This window comes from Sus scrofa, chromosome 3 (genome assembly GCF_000003025.6).
Source record: "Sus scrofa isolate TJ Tabasco breed Duroc chromosome 3, Sscrofa11.1, whole genome shotgun sequence".
NCBI lineage: Eukaryota > Metazoa > Chordata > Mammalia > Artiodactyla > Suidae > Sus > Sus scrofa.
This window is the reverse complement of record NC_010445.4, coordinates 52,570,447-52,593,296: the sequence shown is the minus strand read 5'-3', so window position 1 is coordinate 52,593,296 and position 22,850 is coordinate 52,570,447. Positions and strand designations below refer to the sequence as shown.

Here is a 22,850-nt window from a genome sequence, read left to right as displayed (position 1 = left end):
GTCCTACTGCACAGCACAGGGAGCTATATTCAGTATCCTGTGATAAACTGTAACGGATAAGAATATGCATATGGAAAGAATATATGTGAAACTGAGTCACTTGGCTGTACATCTGACCCTGATACGACATTGTAAAGCAACTGTATTTCAGTAAGATTTTTTTTTTAAATTCCTGTTTTATCAAAATAGTTTGAGTCATGATACAATATTTTAAATAAAACGAGTATCGTTAACCGCAAAAAAGGAAAGTACAGGCAAGTGAACTTGGAGTTCAGCGCCTTCTGCGATGGTGGTGTGATTCAGGCAATGCCTTGGGCATCAGGCCTCGTGTACCCTACATTTGGAAGTCTGAAAGATTTCTGTTTTGAAAATCTGGGAGAAATCCTCACGGAGAGAAGATGGAACCTGGGGAGCTGCCCACCTTGACAGAAGCCGGTCTACCCGGGCTTCACCGTGATGGTAACCCTTGTCCAGCCCTGGCCGAGTCCCCTCAGGGCAGCGCAGGCCTTCCCGGCCGGTGGCTCGAGGGGCTGGAACTGAGAATCCAGAGGCGTTTTCAGAGGAGGTCCTTGTGAATAGAAGCTCTGTCTGGCGCGGCCCTCACACTCCCGGGCAGGCCTGAGGACAGAAGTACTTTTGATACCATCTGCTGAGTTGTCAGCTCTTGTGGAGGTAGAATGGCTAAAGTGGCACAGGGGAAGATTATGAAGGACATGGCCATCTAACTGGGACTCTTTAACAAGAGTCTGGCAGCCAACGACGTCTCCTCATTCCAAGCCGTGCCAGAGAAACCCCCAGCGCACAAAGCCTCTCTGTTGTCCACGGGGACTGGCAGGGCTGGGAGGCCTTGAGCTTGACAACCGCCCCCGCCCCCTCAGTGCCTCGTCTCCCTGTGTGGGGATTGGAGCCGGGAGAAGGAAGGGCACAGGGGGAGCAGTGGGCTGCTTTCTGCTTGTTTCCAGCAGCTGTTCCGGGCTGGTGGGCTTGGGTACGTGTGTGGACGTGTGACTTCCCAGCTGCACCTAATGGGTAGCCCCTGGGTTTGCCAACCAGAATAGGTGGTGGCGGAGCCCCACGGCTGGCTGGGTGTGTACCTGGGGCCCCGCAGTGCGGGGAGCAGTTTGGGCCACCTTCTGTGCCCGTCCAGGGAGCTGCAGAAGCAGGCCCTTGGCGATCCCCCCGCCCCGCCCGTTCTTCCTCTGCCAGGGACTGGAGGCTCTGCCCTTGGGCATTTGGGGGGTTTGGGGTGGGGGGGTGACCGGAACTGATTGCCATCAGAACCATTCTGCACCACCCAGTTATTCGTCTTCTTTACAAGCCTTGACCAGGTTGGATGACTTCAGATGCTGTATTTGTATCGTTGTCTCTTGACCTGCTCTTGGTGGTTGTGATTTTCCTAGGGTTTTGGTGGCCAGGTGGGTGGGCTTAGAAAAGAAAATTTCTATTAATTTCTCCCCGAGTGAAGAATGACTCTCCGTTGTTTCGAGGATTGCGGAAAAATGCACCAGTCTTCTTTGCATCCTCTCGCTAAAGAAACCAGGAGGGGGAAGTAGATTTTCAGACGGTGTTAAACCCACCCATCGTCTTGCAAGGAAGTGGCCTCCACTCCTCAGCAGCTCCGTGAGATGAGTAACTGGTAAACCCTCTCTTCAAAGTGTCTTTGGGAAGCAGAGGAGAGGAATGAAGAGAATTTGGATGTTTCGGTAAAATAGGGTTATCTTCTGATTCTGAAAACCCCATGTAACTTAAAAAGAATTGTCCTGGTGTGTTTAATAAAACACAAGTCGACTTGAAGAAATCGGTCCAGGGACAGTCGGTGTGCCCACCCAAGACTGCGGGGGGAGGGGCTGGAGGGGTGTGGACGGGTGCATCCCAGATGGTGGTGGTGGTGCTTGGGCTTAGGTGGGAAGTCTGCATGGGACTGAGGTTCCTGAAGGAGTGTTTATTTAACCTACTGAAGGAACTGTTTGTTCAAATAAAGGGACCCTGAGGTTAAAAGAACTGCATGTCGCACGTGTATATATGCGTGTGCACAAAACCACACTCCACGGGAGTGAAATCTGGATGCCTCTCGAGCATTGCGCTGGGGTGTCCAACGCGATGGGCTTTCTGGAGAGTGGTACCGACCTGGAACCTTGCCATTAAGTCCTGACGTAGTTTGTTAGAAAGGTCGTTATACCATGTGTCAGGTGATTTGGATGGAGTCTAACCTTCTTTTGACGCTGCGTCTGGCTGCGTCTGGCTTCCGGCTCCAGTCCCCACCTGTCAGGGGAGGGGGAGGACACTCTTGCCCTACTTGGCCCCCGAGGTTGTTGGGGTGATCAGTTGCTTGCATGTCCTCATGGAAGAGGAGGTCTGGCAAGTATGTGATGACTTAGAAGACGCTGTGCCCCACAGAGGGGGTCTTACATGTGCTACATCCCCTTGAGGGACGAGTTATGGATGGTTTCTAGGTATTCATAACCACCTCATAGGTGTGTCTGTGCTGAAGCCCTGAGGTTTTTCTGAGGCCAAGTGTACCTGGATGTTCTAACCATCTTTCTCGTCACCCTTGTTGCCCATAACTTAGGCTCATTGAGTAGCAGTAAAGTAGGATCCTGCCTTCTGCCCCAGTCTGGTTCACTTAACCTCCCTTATTTCTAACCTTATTTTCATTAATTGGTCCCCTTTCTCCTGCCTTCTCTCTTGATAATAAACATCCTAGAAATCCTAAGTGCTCGTAAGTGAAATACTTTTAGGATGATACGTTTATTTTACTACATAAATGATGAAATTTAGGATCTGTGGTAGTGGGACAGCCCTGGCCATGCTATAGAAATAAGAAGTGTAGTCCCTGAGGTACTATTCTAAAATGTTAGCCGAAATCTAAGGTGAAATCGGGCTAGAGAAACAAGTAATATAAAGGAATAGTCGGATAAATCCAACATATGAGCCCATCTATGAGGCAGCTGGTCCAGTTTTTTCACAGAGCTTCGGCCTCAATGGTACTACAGCGGTTGTCATGGAAATAAGCTAAACAAGGTGGGGGGTGGGGCGTCAGGGACGTTGGAATGTGGACCAAGTGTTGGGTAATACGGGACTGCTGGTTTTCTTAGCTCTGGTTAACGGTGTGTGATGCTGGCAAGAGATCCTCTTACCTGTATTTGGAATTGAGGTCTCTTGATGTTGACAACTTATTCTGAATATTCGTTTTGGTGGGGAAATCTATCTTCTTAAGAGAAATAGGTAACTGTTCAAAATGCTAATGAATTATTATTCTGGGTATTAAATAAGTAGGTATTCTCTGTATGTAGAAGCTTTCCTTCCTCTTTCTGTTAAGAAATTTCACAATTAAAAGATAATATATCCACTTTTGAGGCAGTTACTCTACAGGTTGTGTTTTACAGTGTGGACTCCTATGAATTCTTTTCTTCGACACACTGACTTTTGGCCTCTCTTCACCTTGCTTGCTTAATCTTTCACAGTGAGGTCTGCACCCCTGCTCCAAGGTGTGTGTGGCTGGGGGTGCTCTTGAAGCACCCCCTCCACTGCCCTATTCCCCAGGCCAAGGACTGTTCTTATCTTCCACTGCTGTTGGGAGAACTTTCTCCCTTACCCCATAAAGTAAACACATGTGAGCCTCTAGCTGTCAGAGTCTTTGAAATAACAGAAAAAACGATGCTATTCCTGCTTTTTTTGCATAGGGGTCTGGGTGGAAGGGAAGCTGGTGGTGGTCATGCAGGCGCCGTGGGAACAAGGTTGTGTCTGTGAATTGGGTAAACTGATGGGATTTTTATGTTCCAGTGAGCTTACTCCCCTCCCAACCCCCGCCCCACCCCCGGGGTCTTCAAGGTGGGCCTGCGAGCCTCTGGAGGCCCTCACAGATCCTGGTGCTGTCTTCATGGGGTCACCCAGGTCTCTTGAAAGTTAACTTGTCAGCAGTATAAGCAAACACCAGGTTGAATTGATTGGGTAGTTTTGAAGGAGATTAAATCCTAAGCTTCTGATTGCCAGCCATAATCAGATTTAGAGCTTTAGTGTGTAAGAGTTGGGTGTCCCTTTTTTTTTTTTTTCCCCATTTTCAAGTTTTCTTAAAAATTAAACTTTGCGTGTTTTTTCCCAAACGTGTTTCTGGCTTCAGGATCTTCAGGATTTCCCTTTCTGCTTCCTGTGCTAGGAGACAATTCTTTCAAATTTGGCCTTCTGGCTTGGGGCCCAGTCTGGCAAGGAAAACCTCAGGGACTTGGTAGGGACCCTCCTTTAGGAAGAGTAAACCAGCAGCCACACATCCTCGCTGGCGGTTGGGAGGAGAGGCTCTACAATATCCCCTGCTTTTCACTAGAAATGTACAAAGTGTCGCCGTGTAAGAGTTTCTCTCTTCTCCCACTAGTACGGCCTTTTGGCTCCTCAGTCTGGAGTTTGGGAAGGCGCTCCTCATGGCGGCTTGCTTGGCGTGTCTTTCTTTGGCTTTGGTTATGCTGAAATCTGTCATCTCCAGGATGGCCTTGTCCTTGAACTCTGAAGCCCCAGGAAAGAACACCAACATTCAGCATGTGGTGTGAACGAACTTCTCACCTTGGGGAAGATGCTTCTGCCTCTTTGTATCCAGACCAGAGGCCTCCCTGGGCCCAGTTCTTGGGCTATGGCTCCAGACTCATCTCCCAGACTGGGCTGCTGCCTCTAAGTGGCCCTCCCTGTACGTGGGGTGTATGGCAGGTTGTCCTGGCCTCTCATTAGGCAGGAAATTGGCTTTAATAGTTGCTGTGACAGCTTGGCTTACTAATAACTGGTTTAGAACACGCTGTAATATTCTATTGCTTGTACTTAGACCTGTTTTTTTTTTTTTTTTTTTTTTTTTTTTTCCCTTTTTCTTACTTTCCCACAAATAAAACTGGCTTTTGGATTTGGTGGCTTACTGTGAAGCGGTACTGTTGTTCCAATAAAAGATAGGGTTTCAGACATTTTTGGACTAGCTAATTGAAACACAGATTTTCTTTGTGTTTTTCCTTAATTGTTACTTATTTGTATGCTTCCTCTTTACATGTGGCTTATTACTGCAATTACTTAAGCTGCCTCTCTAAGTATATGATTATCTTACATCATAATCATGGTAATATCTTAATATCGTAATGATTTGGGGTGCACTCGAGTTACAGTTTGTATTTCTACATTCAATTAGGGTGGTCTACTTTGTCCTTTTCAGAAAGATTGGTCTATTTCCTCTAATTGACCTGTGGGCTTAGAAGCTAGAACATATGACTGTGTTTAATAGGCACAGCTTTTCTTTTAATAGTTGTAACTGCTTTTTACCAAAGAATCAAGTGTTGGATTAGAAAAGACAAAGTTAGGAGTTCCCATCATGGCGCAGCCAAAACGAATCTGACTAGTAACCATGAGGTTGCAGGTTCAATCCCTGGCCTCACTCAATGGGTTAAGGATCCGGCGTTGCCGTGAGCTGTGGTGTAGGTCAAAAATGCAACGCAGATCTGGCATTGCTATGGCTGTGGTGTAGGTGGGAAGTTGTAGCACCCGTTAGACCCCTAGCCTTGGAACCTCCGTATGCCTTGGGTGCTGCCCTAAAAAAGCAAACAAACAAAAAAGGATGAAGTTAGCTTCTCAAGGGCCAAAATGTGCTTCATGTGGTTCTGACATGCGGTCTCCAGTGGCCAAGTTTTGGCCCAGCCATCGTGCTTTTGGGTAAAGGCCTACAGTGTAGATTCTGCCTGCTTTTCCTGAATGTCAGTGTTTCTCCAAAGCCCATGGGCTGGATTTTGCTGCTGTGACAGGTCTGTGCGCCCTTCCTCTGGCTCCTCCACAGGTAGGTTGGCTCAGTGCTCGTGCTGCTGGACTGTCTACACGGAGGGTTTCTGGAGCTGCTCAGTTCGTGTTTGACAAGAAAACACCCTCTTGTGGCCTGTCAGCGTCCTCAGCAGAAGGCACAAAAGCCTTTTGTTTGTTCTGGTGAAAAAATGCCAGTTCTTAGTGGGCACAGAGTGTCGGTGTCACGCACAATTGGTGTCGGCTTGCCTAGGCCCTTCCAGTTTAAGACTGTTGTGGTGTTTGGTTGTAGAGCTGGAAGGAGAAGAATCTGGGATTTTATTGGTTATGTGCCTGTTTTGTAATTTTAGATGAAAATCTTTTGATTATGAGTCTTGTGCCTGAGTTTGATGTATGGCTTCTTGGAAATACCTAGAATTCGCTGCATCTTAATTGGTGTTTTGTGACCTTGGCTTTTTTTGTTGTTGTTGGGAAATCTGCAAACAGTTCTTTAGTCCAAGTCCCCACTTAAGGGATTGTGCCTCCTGAGAAGAGTTGTAACTCTAAAAGTATTTAGGTGTTTCTCTCTGTGTGAATTTTGTTCTTGGAAGTTGTGGGTTGTGGTGACTCCCTTTCTGAAGGCTGGATGAGATGGTTTTGTCCAAGAAAGGATGAGAAAGAGGAGTTGCTGCTCAGTTACCCTGAGTCTGGAGACCTAGCACTCCATGGGAATAGCCGTGCAGGGGCACATGGGTGGAGGCCTGGCTGGCATTTGTGGTGCAAAGTATTTCATCAGTTTCGGTGTCAAGAGTTGGGGTATGCAGCCACAGTGTGAGGGGTCCTGGATCTTGGCCAGTGCTGGGCTCTCCATGCATGTCCTTTGCAGTTGTGGCGCCCATCTGGTTGACAGCAGTCAGCTTCTGCCCTGGGTTTTCATGACGTGGAGGACCTGGGGTGGGGCAGGGCGGTGCTTTGTAAGTGCTGCCAGCACTTCCTCCTGGGGTTGGGAGCGGGGTAGGAAGAGTGAGGGCTGGGAAGGGGGAGGGAGGGAAGACAGTGCTAAGAGCCAGACCCCTCAGCCTCTCAGCGGATGTGTCCTTCTGTCTGGCTGCCTGCTTGCCTGTGGGGGAAGGGCCCCCTGGGCAAACAGGAAAGAGGCCCAAGGTCCCAAAGGGGTCCTGGGTTTGAATCATTCCTGCTTCCCTTTAGGATTTAAATTTTATTTCAAAAACATGACTTAAGCATAAAAATGACTTTTCCTTTGGTGTGTGGGGGGCAGGTGTGCCAGGCACAGAGTGGGGAATGCGGCTACCCCCAGACAGATGTCTCAGGCAGACCCAGGCCTCTCCCAGAGTTCCTGATGCTGTGTGTGTTCCTCCATTCTCACCGCTGCTTGGTCCCTCTTGAGTTGTGCTTATCATTCTGATGGGCTGAGGTGTCCTGGTTTTCATCTAAGTCTGCAGGTTGTCTGCACACAGGGGTTGCCAGCACCTCTCCCCCTTAGTTTTAGCCCTGGAGCTGTCCACATGTGAGTGGCTTTCCAGGGCCCCCGTCGGTGCAGGCAGTGAGGGGAGGTTCCTGGGGGAACTGGCCTGTCCCTTCAGGACCACCACATGCTGTGGCTGCCCCCCTGCCCTGGAAAGGACGTGCCCCGAGTGCCCACCCAGAGGCCCCACAGTGAGTCAGCTGGGGTCTGTTTAGGCTCCCCCCGATTGTGTTTCCTGTGAAAGGTTGGATCTCACACTTTGTCCCTGGTGGGTCTGCTGGGGACCTGGGAGGCTGTAGCCCCTGTGGAGGTGGCAGTAAGGGTTGTCTGCAGCCACCGAGGGACCGTCACATGTGCACCTGTGGCCACAAGTCTTTGTTGGCCTCCTGAGCATTTGTTGAAAACCCTTTACTGGGGGCCCGCGGTGCTGGCCCTGGGCCAGGTGCTGGGGTCTCGCTTTCGGCTCCTCACCCGCAGTCTGGTCACTAGGGAGTTACCATGGGTGGCCATTTTCCCCCTTGAAACAGAAACTTTGGAAGCTCAGAGAGGGGAGGGTAAGCAGACCATCTACTGGCCCAGGGCCAGCCTGGTTCACACCTGCCTCCCAGGCTCATTCCTCTTTCAGGACCATGTCAGTGCTAAAGTTAGCCGTGGCCCCTGAAGAGGGGATTGGGCAGTTGCTCCGGGGTGTTTCTTTTGGACTTCTCCCAGCTACCGGGCGCACGTGTTTGTCTCCCACGCCCAGGAGGTAACAGCCATGCATTTATTAGCTGCAGCACGAAGCTGGACCTGTTACAGCATGGGATCCAGGGTGGTGGTCTTCTGTGGCCTTTGCATTTTCTGTTGAGGAAGGGCTTTGGTGGTGCACGCTGGAGTCTGTGCGACCTTCTTCCTCAGGGCGCCTTGGTCGCAGTTATTCCGAGTTATTTAGGGGAGATTACAAGATCCGGGTGCCCAGGCCTCCTCCTTAGAGGTTTGATCCAGAAGGTTTGGGTGGGGCCCAGGCATGTATAATTACAAACCAGACAAAAAACACCCAGCAACAGCACCAAAACTCTCCCAGTGACTGCTTGTCAGCCAGGGTTGCAGGAGCACCGCTGTCGCCTCTGCTCAAGGACACAGAATCCATGCACACGAGTGCCCAGAAGTGGGCTGGGGGTGGCTGGGGACCTCCCACTGGCCCAGGAGGGCACCCTTGGCTCCGCTGAGCTCTGCACTTCGTTTTAACCTAGCTTTAACAAATCTGATTTTCAAGAGAAGCTTTAGAAATGTGCAGGCTCTTGATTTTTGAAATGTTCAATTAAAAAAAAAAAAAAAAAACACAACCATCTCCAACCCCCTCCCACCCTCCCTAAACCCACCAAAGGAAATGTGATGTCCATTTTAGCCAGTGAGTTACCTCGGAGAACCTGCTCTTAGCATCTAGAGAGCAGTTTCCGGCTTAGACGTCAAAAGAATCACCTTAATAAGATACCAGGGCAATCTGAAGAGGTCAGAGTGCAGCGGACACTCAGACTGTTTTTAACATGGCTGTTAGTCGGCTTTTGTTACTATTTGGTAAGTGGATTTTGTAAGCCTGAGTAATGGGCATAGCAGATACTAATGTGCAGCAACTCCACCCTAACTTTAGGGATTTATTTTTCAATCAGACACATCTTTTCTCCTCTGACTACTATCCTTAGAGAAAGAAAGGAAATATTGCTTTCAGGGCGTGGGTGGAAAATTCATAGCCAGACTCTGTCAATAGAAGCCTCAGACCTCAGCCTCCAGGATGAGTTTTGCTGAAGAGAAGTGGTGTGGTCAGGTGGTCAGTGGAGAAATCTTCAACCTTCTTTTGGCGTGAGCCTCTGGTCCTGCCTCTGCTGCCCTCTGCCTGTCACCGAGGCTAGAGCTTTGCAGGAGATAGTGGGCAGTGCTGGGAATGGCTTGGTTTGCCCACAGATTGGCTTCTGCCCTCCCAAGTGCTGGGCGAGACATGCTGCACTGGGATGGCCTTGGGGCGCTGTGTCTGCTGTTGACAGGAGGGGACAGAGCATGTTACCACTGTAGAGGCTGGCATGGGATGCCACCCTGGCTGAGGGAGGGCTGGTGGCCCGCCTGTGTGGTTCTCGGCGTGTGTGGGTTATTGCTGGCTCTTGAGGTCCTGCGGGGCAAGCCATCCATCACCTTCCCCGCTTCTGCCCAAATGGCATGTTACCCGAGAGGCCTCCCTGACCACCCGGCGTGACATAGCCACTGCCCCCACCCTGGCACTCCCGCTCCTCCCCTGCCCTCCCTCTCCTCTTACTTTTTTCCTTCTCTCTCTATTTGCCTTCCTTCCTTTCTTTCTCTCAGTCATCAGCAGATTCGCTTGTGTATGGCTAGTGTCCCCTTACAGGATGGGAGCACAGACCCACCTGTGTGGTTCGAGGTGCATCTCGGGTGTGTGGACCGGTGCCCCGTGAGGCACAGTGCTGACCTGGGGAGTAGCTCAGAGCCATCGACATTTCCTGGTGAGCTGGCCATCCTTCTGAGAATTTAGGGGACTCTTCAGGGTCATACATCTGTTTAGTAACCAAGTGAGCAGTTGACTTAGATGATCAGAATTTTTTTATTTTTAACATTATGGGTTTATCTTAGGAAAGCAAGACTTGGTGTATTTGTGACCTGAAGAGTTTCAATTCAGTGTTCCTTTTCAGTTCTGTAGGTTAATTTTGGATGCTTGTGGCTGTAAGTTGAAGAGGGAAACTTCCCTGGGGCAGCAAGTCCTTTGACACATTTGTCTTCTTGGGGGGGTTGATGAAAGGGAAGGGGGTTTGGGCTGAACCACAGGCAGAGCTCTGCATCCCTGGGAAGAAAGAGGGGGCTGGAGTTGATGGCCTGGCTGCATCATTTTGGTGAGGAATAGTGTCCAGTGGAACCTCAAAGGGAGACTTTCTAAAAGTGGGTTTTCTCTTCCACCTCTTTTTAAAGGAGATGTAGAGGGATTATGAATAATGAATGAAATAGGTAATGCATATTCAACACAGGCAAATTAGTAATTGTATACAGACTTGGAAAACCAGAAGGAAAACAAGCCCTGCCCTTGGAGAAGACTTCCCACATATGCATGAAGACTTATGCCCTCTGTGCCAGAGCTGAGGACATGGCAGCAGAAGTGATTCAGGTTCAGAAAGTAGATTAGAGTTGTAGTGAGGCACAAAGCTGCATAGAGTCTGCCTTGATATCAATACTGTAAATATTTCCAGGTTTAAGGGCAGTGTTATTTTAGAGTCAGCTTCTTATAGGACTGGGAAACAGTAAGGAGCAATTTGAAAACCCTAATTGCAGGCTGGGTTGGTGATGCGTGGGAAGGACCGTGGGCGGATCGGGAGCCCAGAAGGGAGCAGGACCCTTGCCTCACTAAACCTCTTGCCTTTTGATTTGTGTCTGAAACGTTTAACTTTCTCCTCCAAGCCGATGAGAAAGTGCAGCCTGAGGGCTTTAGTGAAGCCTCAAGTGATATTTCAGTATTGCGTGTATCCTGTGGGTATAACTCTAAAGTTGGCATGTACTGTGAAGACACAGGAGAAGTGTAGGAACACTTGGGGCGGGGGGGACTTGTGATGTGAGGAGTAAGACGGGAACATGCAGAATTCTGTGTTGCATCCTTTGTTCTGAGTAAATGATCAGCTGTTACAATGAGCGACTTATAAAATTCACCGTCTGGTGCAGGATGCCACCTGGAGTCCAGTGCTGTGTCAGCCCCGGCTTCACCGTGCTTCGTGTAGTTTAGCCCCTCTTGGTAATGTTGTGGTGGAACACTCGGTTCCCCAGCCAATCCTTCCCTAATTCTGTCTCAGCTCAGTGGAGAAATTCAGAAATGAAAACTGTAAGATAGAGGATTCTCTACTTTGAAGTCAGGGACTATTAGTTCCCCTACATTTTGCCAAGGGAAGATTGAAGAGAGGAATTCAGGCTGAGAATTATATTGTAGGTAAACATGGGTCATTAACCTTGCAATAATTAAAATAACCAAACGGGATATATGATTTGGTTTTAAGAACATATATCAATAGCTAATTGTAGTTACAGGTGGTATTAATTAGTCTGGGTCTCAAGAGAATAATTCTGGTTACACATTTTGTTTGAAGTCTGAGTAAATGTTATTCTGTGGTCCCACTGCACCCCCTCCAGTCCAGTCATGATGCTCTCCACCAGAACCAGCTGCCTAGGTGTTCATTTTTTATAGTTAACAGGCCCTGTTGCAGAGGGTTGTTTTTGCCCTCATTTTGCAGAGGAAGAAAACGATGTCTGGAAAAGATTGAGGAACTGGCCTGAGGTCGCCCCCAGTGCTAGGCGGAGTGGGGCTTCTCTCCTGGCCCCTGACTCCTGAGCCCCATTTGGGCACCATTGCACAGTATTTAAATATCTTCATATGTGAATTAAAGGAATAAAAAAATAGTGTCATCTTTTTCCTCCTTTAAAACATGAATAGGAGTTCCTGTTGTGGCTCGGCAGTCAGCAAACCTGACTAGCATCCGTGAGGACGAGGGTTTAATCCCTGGCCTCACTCATTGGGTTAAAGATCTGGCGTTGCTGTGAGTTGTGGTGTAGGTTGAAGATGTGGCTCAGATTCCAAGTTGGCTGTGGCTGTGGCGTAGGCCAGTGGCTACAGCTCTGATTGGACCCTTGGCCTGGGAACCTCCAAATGCTGTGGGTGAGGCCCCGAAAAGACAAAAAAATCAAAAACAAAAACAGAGGAGTTCTCTGGTGGCTCAGCGGCTTAAGGATCTCATGTTGTTACTGCAGTGGCTCAGGTTGCTCCTGTGGCATGGGTTCAGCCCCTGGCCTGGGGACTTACACAGGTGTGGCCAAAAAAATATTAACTGAAATTTTAATCATAAAAACATTGATAATACAGAAAAGTAGAGAAAGGTGAACTCTTTATTTTTAGTAGGTTCAGACAGTCAGCAAATATGAAAATCTGAATTTTCTGTGCAACTCTTGCTGTGAGAGCCCATAAGTAGGGTGTGTTTTCTGCATCCTCTGTGTCTCCCTTGGGTCAATTTTCTGAATCACTTTACCTTCAGGAGAGTAGTGCTTGACTGTTGTCGCAGTCAGATGGTGGGATTTCAGGTCTAGCATTACTGGATTTCACCGCTCAGCTACTCGATGTGTTGGCTTCCTCCTAGAGGCTTCGGTGGAAGAAGAGCTCTCCCCAGGTTTGCCCCTGGTAAAGGATTTGGAGTTTTTTTTTTTTTTTTTTCTTTCCTGCTGTTAAACTTTCTTTTGTCATCTTAAACTAAAATTGCTCGATCTGGGGCCAGTTGGATTTTCAGCTGAGGGGAAAGAAGTGGCCAATATGTACGAAAGGTTGGCCATAACTGCTTGCGGAATCCCATATCTCCTTTGTTTTAGATGCTTTGCTTTACAGACTGGCCCGTGCCTTGTCTCTTAACTATTGATGTAAGAATGGACAGGCCAAGTTTTTGTCCTAACTTATATTTTATGGGCTCTTTACTATTGGTGCTTTTTAATTTCCTGCTTCCCTCTTACAGCATAACTCCTCACACGTGGTGCTGTAGTCCAGACCCTGTCTGCTGCGCCACGTGGAAGGGGCACTGTCCCTTTTAATGCAGCTTCACCAGATGTCCTTATAAAACAGCTGCCCTCTCTTCCCATCCAATCCACTATGCGCGCGCGTGCGCGCGCGCACACACACACACACACACACACACACACACACACACACACACGAGTCTCCACTTGGTAGTGTAAAGGGGATGTTGGCTACAGAGATAACTCAGCTAACTGGAGCTTAGCTTGCTGTCTGGCCAGTGACCCCCTGCCCCCCAGGTCTGTCTGTTTTAGAACCCAGTTGAAAATGACCGAACAAGCATGCAGAGCCCAAGTGACTGGGCCCTTTCTTTGCTGGGGTCAGAATATTAGTGCCTGACGTAATATTCCCTGAGGCTGTCACTTAATTGCAAGGACAGAATAGTAATTGATGTTCATAATGATTTCCCAGAGCCATTAAGAAAAGCATCTTTAATGTACTCAAGATTTTAGGCTTTAGAGAGATTTCCAGCCAGATTGGTCTCTTAAAGGAAAGAGATGTGGTGCATGAATGGTTTCCTTTTGCTGCTGCTCACCCCGCTCTGCAGGCCTGTGCCTTCCTTGGGGGTGGGCGCCGGGTAGCCGTCGGTTTTGGCTGCTTATTAGTGGAAGTCGAAAGTCTGCACGTTCTCTGCTTTTGAGGCATGCAAGGCAGTACCAGCCCAAGAAGGGCGTAATTCTCTGTGGAGGCCTTTAATTTTAAACACTCGAGGGAATAGATGCTTTGTCTTATTAAATCTGGAATCCTGATGGGTCTGATAGCACTGGCATCACCTGTGCTTTCCGTCATATGCATACCCGCAGCCCTGAGTTGGGGCAGAGGGAGAGGTGGGGGAACAGGCCAGTAAGGAGGGGTAGTTAGCAGGATGGGGTGCTCATTCACACTAGGCTGGGCTTGGGAGGGGGTGTGTGCCATGGGCTCCTGTTGCCTCACTTGCTCTGGTGTAAGGAGGGGTTCAGGAGACGCACTTGTTCCGTCAAGTGCTCTGAGCTGTCCTCTTCCAACTTAATTCCACAGCTCCTCATCTTAGATGGCTCGTGGGGTGCTGTCTGGGTGATACGCCCTTCCTGTCTGGTTGCAGATACCTCCTGGAAAAGCATACTCATGAGTGGGGTCTGTGGTTTGGGGTTTTACAGTGCAGAAGCAGTTAAACTGATCTTTGCCTTTGGGGTGGATGGATGTTGTGAGAATTAACCTGTCTTTCCTCTCAAAGGAAGTCTTTGTTATGCCATTTGGTTCCTGCTTGGTCTGAGACACTGTCTTCCACCCCTCACCCCCATCCCTCTCCTCCCAGTAACAGTTTGTTTCAAATTGGACTACAAGAAGAATGTGCACCCTGACCTAACCAATGGGAAGGGGACAGATGTACCGCCTGCGCACCGCCTGTGCAAGGGATGAATGGGGTGAAGTCTTCCTTCTTCGGGTGCTTTTTGAGCACATACACCTTTCTGTGGAAGTAAAGAGCCTTGTGGAGATCTCCCCTTGTTTGCGTGTCTCACTTTCTGACACTGATGATCCCAGCTAGAGTCACTTTCCCCCAACAATGTGGAACCATAGAAAGAGTGCACAGTACCTCACCCAGTACTGAGCTCAGGCTGTTCATCACAAAGGTCAGGCTCTTTAAAATAGGGAAATGTAAGAGGGAATTATAATTGGAATTAAAAAAAAAATCAAAGACAAATTTTTTAGAGCTGTTTTGGGTTCACAGCAAAATTGAGAGGAGGTGCAGAGATTCCTTGCACTGGCACATTGTAATCACTCACTTTACTTTGGGGTCCCTGCTTGGTGTCTTGCTGTGCTCTCTATGAATTGGGACCAATATATGGTGACAGAAATCCATCATGATAGTATTGGAGAGTATTTTCCCTGCCCTGAAAATCCTCTGTGCTCTGCCTGGTCACTGCCTTCCCCAATTGGATTTAATTTTTTAAATTATTTATTTATTTATTTATTTATTTTGCTATTTAGGGCTGCACCACAGCCTATGGAAGTTCCCAGGCGGGGGTCGAATTGCAGCTACAGCTCCTGGCCTACACCACAGCCACAGTACCACTGCATCCGAACTCCATTTGCAACTTGCACCACTGCTCACGGCAATGCCGGATCCTTAACCCACTGATTGAGGCCAGGGGTCAAACCTGCATCCTCATGGATCCTGGTCATGTCCGTTAACCCCTGAGCCATGATGGGAACTCTGCCCAGTTGGCATTTCTAAGTTAAACCAAGAGTGAAATGAGTGAGATGTCCTGGGAGAACTGACAGACCAGGCTTGGCTGAGCCCCTGGGTGTGTCTCCCGCCCTTCCTGTTCACTTTCTCATATGTAAAAGCATTGCACATTTCAGAAGGTAGTTGCTTGTTTTTGGATAAACATAGTTGCCATTTGTTAGAATTTGTTACAAATCTAACCTTCACACACCCAAGCCCCAGCTAAGACAGTGAGTGTGTATCTACTGTAATAAATACTATGTAGTCCAGAGACAGATATAAGGAATTGAATTTGGGCTTTATCGTACAAGCTTGGTGAAGTGGTTTTCAGAATTCAGAATGCATAAGAATCACTAGAGACTGCATTAAAAAGTTATGGAGCCCTGTACCTCACTTAACGGAATTCTCATGTTCAGCTCTGAATCAGCCAGTTGTCCCCTTTCTCTTGGCCTGTTGACCCTGCACACACATCACTTGCTGGGATTTTGTAAGGATGGTTTGCAGCTCAAGCCTCCAGGGACCCACCTCCTGACCTTTGGCATCTTTGAGGCTATCAGGCCATCCTTGGAGGCCTTGCTGCAGCCTCCACAGGGGTCCCACCGCTGGCCCCCCAGTGATGTCCCTTCTAATGGCTCCTTTAAAAGCACTCATGTCCCCAGTGCAGTTGGCTTCACACCATCCTGTTTCCTAAGTGTTTCTGCTGCAGAGTGCAGTGTTTCTCTCTCTGCTTTCTTGTAAATTGTTTTACAGCCCTCTAAGCAACAAGCTCCCTGAAGGCAGAGGTGTTCACCCCTCAGTGTTGTAGGCTTGTTCCAGCTACTGGTTAAATGTAGCCAGTCTTGCAAATGGCATTATTTCATTCTTTTTTTTTTAACGACTAATATTCCATTATATATATGTGTGCACACACGTGTGTGCACACACACACACACACGCACACCCCTCCCACATCTTCTTTATCCAGCCCTCTGTCGATGGGCATTTAGGTTGTTTCCATGTCTTGGCTATTGTAAATAATACTGCCCTGAAGATAGGCGTGCATATATCTTTATAAGTTAGAGTCTTCTGGACACATATCTGGAGGTTATATGCCCAGGAGTGGGATTGCTGGATCATATGGTAGTTCTGTTTCTTGTTTTTTGAGGAACTCCTGTACTGTTTTCCACAGTGGCTGCAACCAGCTTGCATTACCACCAACAGTGCTCCCTTTGCTCCACACCTTCTCTAATATTTGTCGACTTACCTGTGAGGTGATATCTCATTGTAGTTTTGATTTGCACTTCTCTAATAATTAGCACTGTTGCATCTTTTCATGTGCTGGTTGGTTCTCTGTATGTCTTCTTTAGGATTTCTGCCCATTTTGTTTTGTCTTGTGTTTTGTTTTTTGCTTTTTAGGTCTGCACTTGTGGCATATGGAGGTTCCCAGGCTTAGGGGTTGAATCGGAGCTGCCACTACCAGCCTATGCCACAGCCACAGCAATGCAGGGTCTGAGCCACGTCGTGGCCTACACTACAGCTCACGGCAGTGCTTGATCCTTAACCACCGAGTAAGGCCGGGGATCAAACCCTCATCCTGATGGATACTAGTCGGGTTTGTCACCGCTGAGCCACAACAGGAAGTCCCCATTTTTTGATTGGGTTTTTTGTTGTTATTTTGAGTTGTAGGAGCAGTTTGTGTATTTTGGAAATTAAACTCTTGTTGGTTGCATTGTTTGCAAAGATTTTCTTCCAGTCCATAAATTGTCATTTTGTTTTGTTTATCGTTTCCTTTGCTGTGCAAGTTTGTAAGCTCAATTAGGTCTCTTTTGTTTATTTTTGCTTTTATTTCTCTTGCCTTAGGAGACTGACCTAAGAAAACATTGGTGCAGTTGATGTCCGAGAATGTTTGCCTAAGTTCTCTTCTAGGAGTCTTGTGATGTCTTGTCTTGAGTTTAGGTCTTCAAACCATTTTGAGTTTACTTTTGTGTATGGTGTGAGGGAGTGTTCTAATAACTGCATTGGATCTACATTCACCTGCCCAACTTTCCTAGCACCACTCGCTGAAGAGACTCTGGAATCTAAACTATGATACAAGGGAACTTAATTACAAAGCAGAAACAGACTCAAAGACATAGAAAACAAATTTATGATTAACAAAGGGCAAAATTGTATGGAGAAGGATGTGGAAGTTTGGGACTGGCAGATGCAGGCTCCTATGTATAAAATAAACAAGAACCAACGGTATAGTACAGGGAACTGTGTTCAATATCTTGTAATGGAAAAGAATCTGAAAAGGAAATAGACACAACGCATATGTAACTGGGTTACTTCACTGTACTCCTGACACTGACTGAACATTGTAAATTAACTGTACTTCAATAAAAAATAACTTGAACTAAAAAATAAGGGGAAAAGGCAGTCAGCCTGTAGCTCACTGAAGTTGGCATCAGTGGGCTTGGCTCTTAAGCAAATAGAAAGCCAGCTTCAGGCAGTTCATCTGTAAAGGTTTGTTTCAGCTTAAACGAGCAAAAGCATTCTAATTTCCAATATTTATTGAAAGAAGATTTATTAGATAAACGAAGGAACAAACACAAACCAGGGGCTCTGCCTGTGCTCACATACATTCAGATTCTCTAAGGAATTCAGATTGCTCTTTCATTGACTTTTCCTGATTTCTCATGGGAGAGAAAAGGCCAAAGGTGAAAATAAGTTACTCTGATGGGCTGCTTTATGCCTTGTTTGCTTCTTATCACTTAGCATACTTAAGCTGCAGAGCAGTACTCTTGGGCAGGTCTTATAAGTCGGTTAAATAGGACAGTTGTGGTCGTTTCTCTCTGAAGGCCCACGGCTTGGTCCAGGGACCAGATCGGCACGAGAATCTTTGAGCTGGTTAACTTGGCCCTCTCACAGCTTCAGCTTCTCCATCTGTAAAATGGGCACAGTGGTACATGCGCTGGGCTGGGTGAGGAGTAGAGGATAATGCATGAAGAGTGCTTGCCTTGTTCACCCAGGGTCCCACATGTGGGCACCTCCTGGGGCCGAGTCCTTTTCTCCCCGCCTGTTTTCCAGGACTGGCATGCTCCCCGCATGGTCCGTCTTTAATAAAAACGGGAAGTGGGCCCACACTGACTGGGGTTGGGGTAGTCGCGAAGGTCTGGGAATCTAGTGTGGGACCCTGGGTTGGGGAGAGGACTCCAGGTGCCCCTGCTGATGGCCGGCGTGGCCACCACGCAGGTACTTACAGCCTGCCTTGTCCTAGAAGGGTCCCAGGTCCCTCAGCACACTGGATCTCCCAGGCACCTTAGGAAGCTCCTAGAAGTTCAGTGTTATTGAGGAAACACAGTGCGAGGTGGTTGCAGGGGACGGAGACCCAGGCCTGCCCGGGTCCCAGATTCATTTCTTCCAGTGCTTGTCTTGATGCCTAGAGAGGAGGGCGGCTGGAGTGAGTCTCCTGATTTAAATGTAATCTGAACTGGACCCAGTTTGGGAAGACGTGTGTGCTGAGAAAGGCCATGCCTTTGCACAGTCCGTTCTCCACACAGAAATAATGATCGTTGTCAGGTCCCGCATCCGCCAGCCCTTCGTGAGGGAGACTCTACGTGAACAAGTAGCAACTCCGTGGCCCTTCCGCAGCCTCGGGCTGCTGAGTCTCCAGGACACACTGTGGCCTTGAGCTCAGGCAAGAGGGGAAGGGGAAGGTCCCTCTGTTACACAAGCATCTGGGGGTTTCTCCTTGACCTGTGAGTTTTCCTGACCTGAAAGCGTTCCTGAATCCGATGTTCAGAGGCCCTCCGCCCCGCCGGCCACCTCATTGCCCACCCTCTGGAAGAGAGGGGACAGGGTGGCCGCTGGCCCTCTCCCATGATGGTTCTGCCAGTGAGAGGTTGGCTGTAGTAATTTGGAGGTGGTCCCACTGCAGGAGGAGTAACAGGACTGTTCAGGTGTGAAGGCTGGCTGGGTGCTGGGGAGCTGAACTTGGTGCTCCTTGCAGGGGAAGTACTGGGTGGATACTTTGACCGTTTAAGTTTCTATTCTTCTTAGATTCTAGGAAATTGTAACATGGCTTAAGGATTGTGATTTCAGTTACAGTCATCTGGTCACTTGAGTCCCTTCTGTCATCGAATACATTCCTCTTCTGTCATTGATGGAGGAAAACAATGTCCAGCCACGATTTATGACCAGGGTCGCGTTCAACCCTGCACTGTGGGCTCTTCTCCACACATACTGTTACCTGCTTATGGGGGACAGAGGCCCATGAGTGAGCCCCCTATCTTGCATCCTGGGACCTGCCTGCGCCCAGACAGGGGGTCCTTGGCTCCCTATGTGCAGGATGGGCACTGCTGTTACCCACTTACAGGGGGATGGAGGCACCCTGCGTGGGCCCTGTCATCTATCTGGGGACCTGCCCACGCCCAGACGGGGAGTCCTTAACTCCCCATGTGCAGGGTGGGCATAGTTGTTACCTGCTTATGGGGGATGAAGGCACCCCAAGTGGGACCCTGTTCTCTATCCGGGGACATATCCCTGCCTGGATTGGGGGGAGGGTCGGCTCCTTGTGTGCAGTGTGGGCACTGTTGTTACCCACTTACAGGGGATAGATTTACCCTGAGTGGGCCCCCTGTCCTGCATCTGGGGGGCCTGCAGGGTGGGCACCACTGTGGCTGCCAGGCTCAGGAACACACACGGGTAGACACTTTCCACGAGTGATCCAGAGGTGGACACATGGAGAGATGTTGGGTCTTGGACAGACAGGTGGTAAATGGCAGAAGAAATGGACCCATGTCACGTGAGCAGATTGCTGCCATCTTGGAGGTGGGGCTGCTGCACATGTCAGACTGCTCCCAGGGCATCGCCTGCTGTGTGGGGACCTAGAGGACAGGGTTTTCTTTCGGGTCATGCGGCTGTGGATGCAGCAGCAGTGCAGGCTGTCCCCCGCGCCTGTGCAGGATGCAGGGGCGTGATGCCGGGCATGAGGTGGTGGGCTGGTGAAGCCTGGCAGCTGGAGGAGCACATGGGGCTGGCGGCGGGGCTCCTGGGATATCCTTTAGATGTCTGACTGAGGTGGGTTGATGTGGCCACACAAGGGTGATGGCCCGCCTTGGGGAGGTGAGTGAGTCTGGAACAAGGGTCCTGGCCTGTGGGCTTCATATGTTCTGATTTCCTGGTTTTGGGCTGTGGCCCAGCCCTGCTGGTGAACTGCCGGGACCTCCTGGACTCCATCCCGCCATGACCACATAGAGCCCAGACATAGTTGTAATTCAGTGTTATTTTCATGGAGTTGTTTTGCCCGAGTTGTAATTTGAGTTCCTGCCCAAGCTTTCCAGAATAAATGGAGAGCTTTCCTCAGGTTTCAGGCTCTAAAGTTCATAACTCTTTTCATCATGAGGCCACAAGAGAGGCGGGCTGGGGACTGGGAATACACCAGGCTCTCTCTGGGGACAATCTTTCTGTTTTACATTTGCTGCAGAGGGACAGTCTCCACAGCTTCCTTAAGGAGATGGTGCACACGGGCTACTCTTTGCTGCAGAGGGACACAGGGGCAGGATGGGAGTGAAGTCCCACTGTCCTCGTCTGGGTAGAGGAAAGCGACCTCAGATTTGTTTGAGTTACTGGTGCTGGAAATGGGTAACAAATGTCCAGGTCCTTGGCAGGACCTGCAATAGAGCTGCAGGTGCTCTCTCCATGCACCCCTTGGACTATGCTCCAGCCTCCCCGCACTGGGACCACAGGAAGTGTCAGGACTCGGTATAACCCTTGTAAAATCAGTCACTAGGTACTGGGAATACACCCAGGGGCAATGACTGTCATCCATGGTTGGCGGTAAATCATACCTAGACTGGTTGCTTTTTTTGGTCACTTCCTTCCTGTGGAATGTTGAGAAGTGTAGCTGACCTGATGTATAGAAGAAAATCTTATTTCAGTTGTTCCCATTGAGAGGCACTGATACGTAAATTAAAACCTGGGAAAGAAAGAAGGAATTGATTCTTTGTCAGACTTACTCATTCTGCTAATGGTTGGGCGTGTGAATTACCGTTTTCGGGTCTTCCCAACCAGAGGAGAATCATCTTGTTCTATTGGTGAGCACGGGGCTGTTTCATCTTATCTTTTGGGGGAAAAGTATCGAGGTGACTGTTGAACCTTCAGCCTTCCTGTTCTGATAACTGTGGAGCAGTGGTGCTGATTATCTGTCTTTTCTCTGTTTTTCAGGGTCGTCATGTTAAAACTGGTCAGCTGGCAGCCATCAAAGTTATGGATGTTACTGAGGTAAGTAAGGTTGGGTCACACATGTTTGTAAGTGAAATCCTTCTATAAAAGACAAGCCCCCCCACCCCCCACCCCCCACCCCCTGAGGGTAGTTGTTCTATTTGGAGACTCCACCTTGGGCTCATTGCCCTTGTGTGACACTGGGCTCAGAAGGTCCAGCAGACAAGCTGGCTTAAGTCATTGCAGATGTTCCCTAAGAAACTAAGAATCAGTAGCATTTTCTTTAAAAAAAAAAAAAAAAAAAAAAAAAAACCACATCTGAGTGATGTCATTCTTGGCAATGAAATGGGTTGTAATTGGAAACATCTTCTCTAATGGAAAAGGAGAGATTGGAGAAGGCTCCCGGAGGTCACGTGAACAGGGAGATGGGGGCGGGGGAGCTTCTCTGGGCCATTAGGGCCACATTTGGGCCATTTCTTTTATTTTTAACATGGGGAAAGAAAACAGATCCAGCCAAGTTCCCAGAGGTTTGAAAACAGAAACATCTGCTAGAATGCTGAGCGGATTGTTGGCCAAATTTAGCAGCAAAAAATAGCTCTTAAAATGGTCACATGAGGATTTACTGTGTAGCTTTAGGTGGGAAAGAGGAGACGTGAACTCTGACGAAAAGTGTGTGTGTGCCTATGTGTGTGCACGTCCAGCGAGGCCTGCGCCCACATTTAGTTTAAGAAAAAATAGGCTTAGTTTATATTGAACCGAATCCATCTTATTTTAAATCATTTCCATCTGCAATTTTATCATATCCTCTTGTGATTGCTTCTAATGTGTCCAGTTACAGGTAAGAGTTACATCACACATCACAGGAGAAGGGACGTGGGGCAGCTTGATGTCAAAAAGCCATAAGCTCCCCGAGCCTGGGGTCTGTCAAGGGAGAAATGGCCAAGCTGATGTCAGGTGTGCAGTTGAGTCATGGGGGCGGTGCTGCTTCTCTGCCCCCGCCCCCTCTAGTGACATGCCTATTTTTAAAGTAAGAATTAGAAAACTTTGTCGCTGGACCAGGGGACAACTGATAGAACTTTATACATGTTTCGAAGATGGAACATTTTATAGGGTGACTGATCTCTTTTCCTTGTCACTTTTTATACTGAAAAAGCAGCATTGCGGTCATTCCCTGGTGGCAGCTGAGGATCTGGTGTTGTCATTGCTGTGGCATGCATTTGATCCCTGGCCTGGGAACTTGTGCATGCTGCAGGTGGAGGAAGAAAAAAAGGAAAAGCACCAAGGCCTTGCTGGTCAGAAGGTTCTTGGACTGTCCAGGATGGCGCTGTTGTGTTCGGGCCACCCTGTCTTGATCTCCAGCTCTTTGGGAAGTGGGCGTCTTTCCAGTGACATGCTGATTTTAAGATGACTTCACAGAGGGCTGAGGGAACTGCAGATGCTGCTTTACTCTGGTTCCAGTACCGCAGCCGGTTGTTCATGCGGTGTGGTCCGTGGCCCTTCCTGCAGGTTGCTGCTGGAGCCACAGGGGCCTTTGTCCTTGTCACTAGCACACTTCCTGACTTGGGTACTGTCAGGCTTGTTACATTTTTTTTTAAATTTAAAATTTTTTAATTAAAAAATTAACATATTTGGTTTACAATGTTGTACCAATTTCTGCTGTA

The 22,850-nt window shown here is 48.6% G+C and overlaps 1 protein-coding gene across 50 annotated transcripts in view; it reads left to right on the top strand.

The window, feature by feature from the left end:
* MAP4K4 (mitogen-activated protein kinase kinase kinase kinase 4) overlaps window positions 1-22,850 on the top strand; it is a 166,453-nt gene that overhangs the window by 56,184 nt on the left and 87,419 nt on the right. For all 50 annotated transcript variants that reach the window (XM_021087162.1, XM_021087163.1, XM_021087156.1 and 47 more), the window contains exon 3: window positions 21,193-21,249. In XM_021087162.1, the coding sequence (XP_020942821.1) occupies window positions 21,193-21,249 (57 nt within the window). The remainder of the gene's footprint in view (window positions 1-21,192; window positions 21,250-22,850) is intronic.